The following is a 10814-nucleotide window of genomic DNA, read 5'->3' as shown; positions in this document are numbered from 1 at the left end:
CCTCAGGCAGCATAGACACCTGTGACAGCGACGAGTTCGTAGTTCTGCAGCTCCCTGTGGCCCAGGCTGAGTACTAACACCAGTCTGCACCCATAATAAGCTTAGGCTTGACCACACGTGCGGTTTTAAATGCGGTTTTTCGCCCAGGCGATCAGAAATACACCTTTGCCACCAATCCCATATAACCCAGAGAAGCGGCTGAGCGCTCCAATATGTCCATGCTACAGAGTATCCTAAAGGACGGGCTGCGCCATTCCGGGTCAGCGCCGCGCCACGTCCCGCTCTGTCACGTGACTCACCGGCGGGATGTGTCACCTGTGGCAGGTAAGTCAAGCAAACGCCTGCTGTCCTCTCCCTCAGCCAATCACTGTTTTGGCCTGACGCGCCGCAGCCAATCAGGAGCCTCCCTGGAAGTGTTGACAATATATGTCTCAGGCGTGACAAGATGGCGCCGCGGGAGCTGTGGCGGCCTGTGGACGAAAGGGTGGCTGAGGGGTTCGGAAGCGCCGGACGGTATGCGGGGAGCCTTCTCCTCCACGGAGCAAGGACCGCCAGGGAACAGGCGGGAGGGGACGGCGCCGAGCAGCAGGTGGGTGTGCTGACGTCACGGGCTAGTCCTGTTAACCATTCACACGCCGCACGCCTGGTAGTCACTGTAAGAGCTCTGCTTGCTTTCTGCTCACTTTTCCCCCACTTGTTCTTCTGTGTATTAGAGGAATGAGATCATGTAATTCTATAGATACAGCTGACCCTTCTAGGGTTATGCACTGTTACTGATGTCACGACGTGTGATATATTTACCCCTGTGACTTTAGGGTGATGGGGTACGGGCTCATTCACCAGTGTATCTTCTGACCATATATTTATGGACTCATTGAATTAAAGTGGCGCGTTCTGATGTACGGGGGCTTTTTTTTTTTTTTTTTCACACGCACGTTCTATTTTACCGCATATTATGTGCGGCAGAGCCCTATTGCTCTCTATGGGAGCGTAATGAACGCTGTATACATGGATTTACGCAGCATTTATATGCAACGTCAGAGCAGGAAATTTTAAAAATGCAATGTTTTATGCATCCACTCGGCCCTCAAAGGCTATGGGACCCCGAAAAGTGCGCAGCGGCAGCTGTATTCACAGGTGCCGGGTTATGGGGGCTTTTTTTGTTTAATTTTTTTTATGCATATTGCCTGGAGACAGGAAACAAGTGACATCAACCGGCCCGCCGTGCTGTTTGTTGTCTTTTCTTTGTACGTGTGAGAAACAGTGAATTTGGCCTCAAAATAGAAGTAAAGAAAAACCAAAAACCTGCGTGCTCACCAAAAATACACACACTGAAAACGGCACATTTTTAACAGACCAAAACCGCATATGGGCGCGTGCGTGAGACCTTGTGGGCGTGACCCTCGCAGCATATAAGGTGGCCCCACATCTGCCCCCCGGGTTCTCCTTTCCGAACAGCTCCATCTCGGGACAGAAAAAGCGCGGAACGGCATTGACTACAATGGAGTCCGTTGAGTTCCCGCTCGGCTGCAGCGCTTTTTCTTCCGGTATGCTAAGCCATATCTGCCACGAACCGTCATTGCAGATGTGAGACTGCTCCAACACCGCTGATTCGCACTGGCGTGTACAGATGAGCTTTTTTAAATTTTTTTTAAAAGTCCAATTATTCATATTTGCGGACTGAAAGGTCCGCCAGGCGATTCCCCTTTCCTGCTCCCCAAATGATGTATGAAAATAGAATCCCCGCTGCAGATGTGAAACCATCCTTCTTACTTGTGATACAATTGCGCAATGCGAGAGTAAGTGAAAATGCAGAATTCTGAAACAATTTGCGATGTTGCGTTAAAAAAAAAATGCGGCATGCTCTTTCTGCGTGTTTTTTTTTTTTCTTCTCTTGCTTATGTTTCCCTGTGGAGCTTTCTTTTTATCGCATCACAAAGCACGAACTTGCAATTTTCGTGCAGTGCGTTTTTAAACTCCTTTGGTCAATCGTAAAAAGAAGTGTTTATGCAAGAAAAAGCAGCGCTGACGCTCAGATCTCATCAGCAAAGTTGTTGCGATTTTTCTCACCAGTGTGACGGAGGCCTAAGAGGCTCGCCCTGCGGTAATTGTTCTGGGGTAGAAATGCCCCCTGTGGGACCACCTAGAGATACTTGGGTAAGGAAGCGCGTGCTGCAGTACGTTCTCTTGCCAGGACACCATTGGGCTTTGCCTGATCGTGAAACCTTATCCAAGCCTTTAGAGTAGTTGCACACAGGCGATCGCATCATCGCTGCAGCAAAATCGCATCTTCACGAGATTTTTGAACGTCAGCGCTGCTTTTACCCACAAACATTGCTGCTGCTCGCGTTTTTGTTTTTTTTTTCTCGCGAGAATGACAATAGGACTTTCTAATGTTAGAAGCGCATCGCACAAAAATCGTAAGTTTGTGCATTGCAATAAATCAAAGGCTCAATAGGGAAATATGAGGGATTTAAAAAGAGCAAACTGCAGAAAGATGGGACTGGCTGCAATCTATTTCTTCCCACACAACCTCGCATGAGTGAAAACATTGCACTTGTAAAGGAAACCATTGAACCCCCCCCCCCACACACACACACGCTTTCAGCACCCTGCTAATCGCGGTACAACACCCCCATTCTTTTCAATGGGACTGCTCACACGGGCGCAGACGGCCACTGAAAGCGCAGCAACTCGGTGCGTCGCCCATTGAAATGAATGGTCAATTTTCAGCGCTGCTGAAAACGCGGCGAGGCTTGGTACTGCGTCTTTGACAGTGCTAAATGCCCTAGTTACACTACGTAAAAACACAAAAACAATACTCTCCTAGCGGGCGCCATTTGGGTCCCTCACTGTTCTCCGGAGTTTAATGATTGGTGCACCAAGCTCTGATTGGCTGAGTCAGCGCTCGACAACCAATCAGAGCAATCTCCTGCTGAAGGCGGGGTTTTCAATCCTCGTCGCCCACAAGAGATGCTCTGTGGGCGCTGACAACTGCAAGCAAGCCTGCAGGAACGCCGGAGGACAGCGGGAGGGACCCGGAGGGCGCCTGATAGGTGAGCATCTACAAACGCCTGTGTGAGGGAGGCCTAATTCTGCGTTTTCGTGTGCCCTTGCATTGCATGAAAATCAAACTATTTTTATCGCCTGTGTGAAACAGGCCTTAGAGTTATATAGGTTAGTGGAGAGGGGCAGGAAAGTGGGGCAAGTCCTATAAAGGAATTACAAGTAGTGATTTAGATGAAACTGGATGCTGGGGTAAGTCTCTAGATTTCTGTCTCTTCGGCCTCCGCTATGGAGCTAGTTGGGAAATCTATGTAGCCAGACAATAGCCGTGAATCTCCGGGAGGCCCAGACCTCCTACCCATCTGTATCTTACTAGCTAGGCAGGGGTTCTCTTGGGATAACACTCGATTCGTAGTTGTAAAGATATGTCCGGGCAGCTCAACGGGAAGAGTGCAAAATAGCTGACTCATATGGGCAACAGAAGCCCTCTGAAAGCAGCCACTCTTCCCAACCACAATATTTTGAATTTAGTCGCTGAGATTCCTTCAGCAAAGGCTCCAAATTCTGTTGATTTTATTCAAAGCAGTTATCGCCGTGCCCAGATACCCAATACCCTCAAAGTGCCAGCCAAGTGTTTATTTTGTAGGCAGTGTAGTAGATTGTTAGAAATGTTTAGAGGTAAAATTCTGCATATTTATTTTATGAGATCTGAGCAACCTTTTTAATGACCTCTAGTACATTATCTAGGGAGGTTATGGGGTCTGTTCATGTCCGGATGATATGGTCCTTTTTTTCCCCGAGGCCATAAATGCATACCACCAGTTTATGCCGTTGAACACCTTTTCGGCATCCACAGATGGCAGAACCGCAGGGATTTTCCTAGATGCGAGATTTAAAACCCTTCTAGTATTGTCTGATACTCGCTGGCCTGGTGATATACTGGCTGGTAGGGAATTGATATGTTCTAGCACTTCTGCTGTAATCAGAGTCAAGAGTTTCTGTCTGGGTCTTCGGTGGGTGGACTGATATTTTGTAAAAGCCTTTGGACTTGCTGTGATGCACCTGGGAACACAAAAGGATCGTTTTTCGAATTGTGTAGGGCCAAGTAATGGTCCCTAAAGCTATTCACTATATCTGTTAGGTCAGATCAATAAAAGGGAAATCTAACGAACCTATCAGATGTTGAATGCTAGATTCAAGAAGTTGAGCTTTAAGTGAGAGGCCAACAATTTCCCACATTTATTGTTTTGACAAGTAATATTGGGCTAGAACTTTTTTTTTTTTTTTCATTTCTTCTCATAATTCTGGAGCAAAATGGTTGCGTTTCTGCCTACATTGGAACCGCTCCTCCGCCTGTTGTGGCATTTGTGATTGCTTATTGTTACGGATAGCGACAGTGGACGCACTGTGCTCATCAACCAGCCTGGCTTTTGGACCAGTCCTGGTCTGGCTGGCAGATGAACTCAGTTGCCTGGCAAACTCAGATGGGGAATCTTACCCTTAGTTAATTAGGAAGATGAGGAAGACCCCTGCCCCTGAAAGCAGGTTAAGCGTCCTGATAAGAACGGGCACACAGAACAAATACAGCTCAAATAGACTAAGTCCTAGGACAGGCGACCTAGATGTGCTGAGTGTCTGAGGCAAAGATGGAGGATTCCCAGCTCGGCTAAATAGGGAGGTAATTACCAATTAAGCTGCAGCTTGGGTGTGAGCCATGAGCAGGGTTAACTAGTGCATTGCTGGTAGAAAAGAGAAACAACGAGTACATTCATAAAGAAGGAGCAGAGCAATGCCAGTGTCTGCTCGGAATAGCAGGAGGGCGGCAGACACAGGTAGAAGACCTAAGAGTACCTCTCCTCTTACGCCCCCTCCTCCTCTTCCTAGATCTGAGCTCTGGATTCTGCTCTTGGCGCTATGGATTTACTAATATCAAAAAAGGTGTGTGTAAGAAATGTGTTTTGTTTTCTTTGTGTTTTTGTTTTTTTCTTTTACGCAGCTGAGTCCAACTTTTTTTTTCTTTACAGTAGACCCAAGTCCACAGCTTGTCATTGAGAACTCGTGTAGCTAGCTTTGCAACAAACACTTTAAGGACTTATTCAGACATCCGTATATCAGTCAGGTATTCACGCCCGGCCGATATACGCTGTCCCTCTCTGCAGGGGGAGGAGGCGGAATGGGCTGGGAGTAGTGCACTGAGCTCCGGCCCTCGCCACTGTTTGCAATGGGAGGGACGGGGCAGCGCTACGTCCCAATGCTCCCATTGCAAATAGTGGTGAGTGGCGGGAGCTCAGTGCACTGTGCCTGGCTCACCTCCTCCCTCTGCAGAGAGGGACAGCATATATCAGCCGATATACAGACGTCTGAATAAGCCCGAAGACAGAGAACCCTGTCTGGAGTTGAAACATCCACAGCTCTGCTCTTGACGCCAGTTGTGGACAGGGTAACAGGTGGAGCTGTTTGGGAGGAGTGACCTCTTTGAGTCATTACTTCTGTTTAGGTGAGCGAAGAGGAGACACAGCCTTGTTGTGACTGACCGGGGATTTCTGTGTCGCCTATGCAGGATACCATAATGAAGAAGAATCTTCTGGAAAACTCTGAATTTGCTAGGCCACTGCCCAATGTATGGAGCTCTTTGTCTGGCTCTGTGCAGGCTGGATAGCAGCTGATCACCAAAGGTCTTAAGTGGTGGACCCCTGCCAATCACCTATTGATGACGTATCCTTAGGATAGGTCATCAAGAGATAAGTGGACAACCCCTTTAGGCTTCACTACAGCAGTTCTGCCATTGGGAAAATAATGACTCGCATTGCAGTTTATATGGTGATTTCAATCAACAGTACCCTTAGGTTGGGTTCACATCTACGCTGGAGGCTCTGTTTTTGAGCCTCTGGCACAGATCCAGCATGAAATCTCAAATGACACAGCATGCTGCGCAGTTTCATCCAGAAATGTTTTCTACCTTATGCCAGAAGCCGTACGGACCCCATTTTAGTTAATGGGGTTCTTTCGGCAATGTCTTGATCCGGCACCTCAGGTTTTTCTGTTCGGCTCAGTCCTCGGAGCCTAAGAATGAAAACCAGTGGCAGCCAAGTGAATGTAGCCTTAGGGGACCCATTATGTAAGTAAAGTGAATGCACTATTTATAAGCTGCCCGTGGCTGAAGATCCCCAGAATAATGGTCCCGTTATTAGACTTTGTATAGCCATAGGAAATAAGATGAAGGCTGAATATTTATTTGTTTAGTCTAGTATTTTTGTACCTTTTACAATGAATCCATCATTATGTTTGCAGTTTACATAGCACATTTTTACTAGCATGGGCTAGACAAATTGAATTTTGTGAATTAATTAGGAGCAATTTGCATAATATGCTTGTTGCGTACCTAACGTCGTGATACTCTGTTGAGCACCTTCTCATTTTAAAAAGGACATTCAATTAATTGCACGTGCCTGTAAGAAATCCTGTTGTAATGTAATAACAGCGCCTGTCTTATGGATGCAAGAAGGATTCATATGCTAGCGAAACAAATGTGGCAAAACTTTCTGCACCTCACAAACGTTTCTAATTACACTTTGGTTGCAGAGTAACAATGACTTTGTAAATTGAACCAGGGGTGATCTAATAGTTTTCCTTTCTGCTTACTTTATCTTCTAATTTCACATCTGAAGGGGCGGCCTCATAAAGAGAGCCTACATTCATAAGGACATCTCTGATTTGGACCCTTTCTGTGAGCCACAGCAGAGACCCTCTCTAGCTAGCCTGGAAAATCCATCCACTACATAGCCAGTACATAACGCTACGTGTATCCCAGCTGCCACCGCTTAGTATAGCGCAGAGTGTTAAGGCAGCACTATGCAGTCCTAAGCTCTTGCTCACGACCTGAAGGTTGCAAGTTAAATCCCCTCATGGTTTAAGGTTCACAAGGTCGGTAAAATGAGTACTCAGCTTGCTGGGGGGGGTGTAGTAAATTACCCAAAAGCGCTGTGGAATAAGTTGGCGTCCTTAAAAGGCTCTGTAGAGGTTTTCTGGGGAAACCCATTAATGACCTATCCTCAGGATCCCCAGATCTAACCAGCTGTTAGTGTAGCTCCATATGGTACTGGAGGAGAAGGGCTCTAGCCGGCCTCACTCCCATTGGAATCAAAGGGAGCAGAAGCTGGCTATTACACTTCTGGCACCCCCACGTCTGACACAGAAGTGTAATACACTTCAGTCCTATTGATTTCAATGGGGATGAAGCCAGCTCGGGCACTCCTCCCACTGACAGCAGACCAGGTGGTCGCTGGGGATCTCTAGCGACAAGTCCCTGGTGGTTAACTATTGATGAGGTGTCCTAAGGGTAGGTTATCAATTGTTTATGCCTGGAAAACCGCTTTAAGTAGATGCCCTTGTTTATAAAGAGGAACTCTTTAATATATGGTTCCATAAAATAAGTTATTCGAGTGACAGAAGTACTACATCAAGGACTTAAAGGGATTTTTCAGGATTAAGATATTGGTGACCTATCCTCAGGATAGGTTATTATCAGATCAGTGCCTCTCAAGACTCCCACTGATCAGCTGATTGAAGAGGCCACAGCATTCTGGTGGCCTTTTTGCAGGCCTGTGATGTCACATGGTCCAAGAGCCACTCAGTCTTATTCAAAGAGAATGGTACTGAGTTGCTGTACCAGAAACAGCCACTATGAAATTAATGTGCTGTGCCTGGTATGCAGTGAATTGGCCATGTCGCTCAACTGGGCCACTTCAGGCATCCGATCAGTGAGGGTCCTAAGCTGTAGACCTCCACTAATCTGATATGATGACCTATCCTCGGGATTAATCATCAGCATCTTGGTCCCAGAAAACCGCCTTGTCTTCTATTGTAGTTATTCTAATCATCTTGAATTACTTAATATATGGAAGCATACAGTCAAGAGACGCCCTTGTTTTTTAAAGAGTATCTATGAGATGCCCGTCCTAAACAGTGCCTGAGGATGTCATCAATATCTTAGTCCTGGAAACCCCCTTCAAGACTTTTTAAAATCTGTTTTCTGGGTAGTGGCCTGGATGATCAGCTCATTGGCGGGTATCCCTAACAGCGGGTCCTCAACAATTAACTATTAATGACCTATCCTGTGGATAGGTCATATATAGTTTTTGCCTGGAAAATCCCTTCAGGGTACGCTCCCATGGGTTGGAAATTCTGCAGCATTCCTGCCTTGTGGGTACGTACCCTTTAGCTACTGCATACCAAAAAGTGGAAAATGTTACACTATATTATACATTACACCCTCAAAATTCTTGTCAACCTATGAGATCTTGGGGGATTCTCTTGCCCCCTCTTGCTCTTGAACAAAACAGGTTGCACCTCACCCTTACCCTTTAGTCCAGACTAGTAAATGCAGTTGAACCCACATTCGAGTCCTTTTAGCCTTGGGCATGTTCATTACATATAGTGCTTATCAAATGTTTGGCCTCATACCCAGTCAACACTCTTGAGTTTATAGGTTCAGCTTTTCCATTGGCATGATATACTGTTGCATTTTAGCCCTGGTTCTTTAGAGCCAAAGGAACAGCAAAACAGAGTTGTTGCAAAGGAAGAGCAAATGCCTGGCGGTTACAACCAACAAGTTTTTCCCGCATTGGTCGATATGGCCACAGGGAACACCATAGTAAGGTCAATTCTTATAATGATGATATAATGGCCAGTACAGCCAACTTGGTAGCTGTGGTATCCCTATCTTCCCTTGGCAGCTGCCACTGTCGGTATACAAGTCCTTCACTACCGGGGTTGTAGACGGTTACTCAACTCGTGTGCGTCTTTCCACAACTTGCCTACTAGAGCCAGGAATCCTCGCTACCCCTCTTATGCAGATAGCTCTGGTGCCCCTTGCCTCACCACCGCCTCAGCATCCCATGCTCTCCTGCATCACACCTTCTAGACGCTGCCGACAAGTCTCTAGCCTTAGGGCTTCATCAAAATTGACAGTATATAAAGACATCTCAGTGACTTCCTTAGTTATGGCACAGTGGGCTGTATTTTGCCCGCATCAGATGAATAGGACATAACCCCATATCAGATGCCAGTCTGCCTTATAATAAAAGCAAGGCCAAGTAATAAGGAAAGAAAACATTTGTCTTTAAATGGAGTTCCCCATGCAGGAAAAAAAAAACTTTTTTGTGGTGGCAAAATGTTTAAGAAGATCTACTCTAATCATCAGATTTCCCCCGCCACCCCTGTTCCAATGCTGCCTGGATCACTGTGGCCGATGATTACCTGCAGTGGTCATGTGTCCGTGTCGAACTGTCGTCCTTGTTGCAGCAGGTAATCGGACACCACAGGAACAGGAGTAACTGGGGGGGATTGGGTGAGGTAAGTTAAAGGGGTTGTCCCGCAAAAGAAAGTGGGGTTCAGCACTTCTGTATGGCCATATTAATGCACTTTGTAATGTACATCGTGCATTAATTATGAGCCATACAGAAGTTATTCACTTACCTGCTCCGTTGCTAGCGTCCCCGTCGCCATGGTGCCGTCTAATTTCAGCATCTAATCGCCCGATTAGACGCGCTTGCGCAGTCCGGTCTTCTCCCTGGTGAATGGGGCCGCTCGTGCCGGAGAGCTGGTCCTCGTAGCTCCGCCCCGTCACGTGTGCCGATTCCAGCCAATCAGGAGGCTGGAATCGGCAATGGACCGCACAGAGCCCACGTTGCACCATGGGAGAAGACCCGCGGTGCATCGTGGGTGAAGATCCCGGCGGCCATCTTGGTAAGGTAAGTAAGAAGTCGCCGCAGCGCGGGGATTCGGGTAAGTACGAAACCTTTTTTTTTTTTTTTTTTAAACCCATCCCTTGGGTTTGTCTCGCGCCGAACGGGGGGCCTATTGAATAAAAAAAAAACCTGTTTCGGCGCGGGACAACCTCTTTAACTTTCTTTAATGGTTTGCCACCACTCTGAGCTGCTTGTAGTTTTTCTTTTCAGTCTGCATAGCCCCTTTAATAATGTCAACTGGCTTCAAATATAACATCCCTCAAGGTTTTCCCATGGAAGATTCCTTCCATACCTTAACGTGAGGTTGTTTTTTGTTTTTTTTGTATTCCTAGTCACAGATATTACCCAACGTAGATAAACTAAATGTCCTCAGTTTTTTACAATATATTGTTCACACATCTTCCATGCTTACGCCAAAAACTAATTTCCTTTTTTCCACTATTGCATTACTGACGCTGGTGCCTATTGTGCTAAAAGTAGTAATTCCATTTTCTGTAGTACAACTTATCAACATCCTTGTGTGATAAGTGATAACATCTGTGTGTACCTGCATGCGTGCATGTGTTAGCATTTACTCTACTTCTCACGAAGCATGAACACGCCAGGTGCTGGCATCGGCACAAACGTCCCATAGTGATGGCATCCGGTATGGGGTTGTCCTCTATTCATGCGGTGCTTGCAAAATACACACCACATGACCCCTCCATACACCTGAAAGTAAGTTGTTGGTTGGAAATCTAAAAAGAATACGTGTCTACTTCTTTCCACGTATTAAATATCAGCTGAGTTATGGAACATTCTCACAATGTTTCCCATTACGCTGTGGGATTCCATCTGGGGGTTCCATCACAGGTGCCAAGGACAGCTGTGTGACAGAACCCCCAAATGGAGATTAGAAGAATCGTTTACTCCCTTTAGTTAAACTAATACCACTTTGGAGTCTGTTTTGAGACGGGTTCTGTTCGTTTCTGTCTTTTTGAGTATACACTGACATGCAAAGAGTCATGGGACGGGAACTAATATTGTGTAGGACCCCCTCTAGCCCACGGAAGTTCAACA

General features: G+C 46.5%; 1 protein-coding gene across 1 annotated transcript in view; it reads left to right on the top strand.

Annotated features, from left to right (window-relative positions):
* Nucleotides 1-431: 431 nt before the first annotated feature.
* Nucleotides 432-10814, top strand: part of LOC136621256 (sortilin-like) — a 44359-nt gene continuing 33976 nt past the window's right edge. Inside the window, exon 1 of the mRNA XM_066596611.1 lies at nt 432-589. Within this exon, the coding sequence (XP_066452708.1) occupies nt 446-589 (144 nt within the window). The 5' untranslated portion in view covers nt 432-445. The remainder of the gene's footprint in view (nt 590-10814) is intronic.

This window comes from Eleutherodactylus coqui, chromosome 3 (assembly GCF_035609145.1).
Source record: "Eleutherodactylus coqui strain aEleCoq1 chromosome 3, aEleCoq1.hap1, whole genome shotgun sequence".
NCBI lineage: Eukaryota > Metazoa > Chordata > Amphibia > Anura > Eleutherodactylidae > Eleutherodactylus > Eleutherodactylus coqui.
Note: the sequence above shows the minus strand (reverse complement) of the source record. Positions and strands in the feature narration are given on the sequence as shown.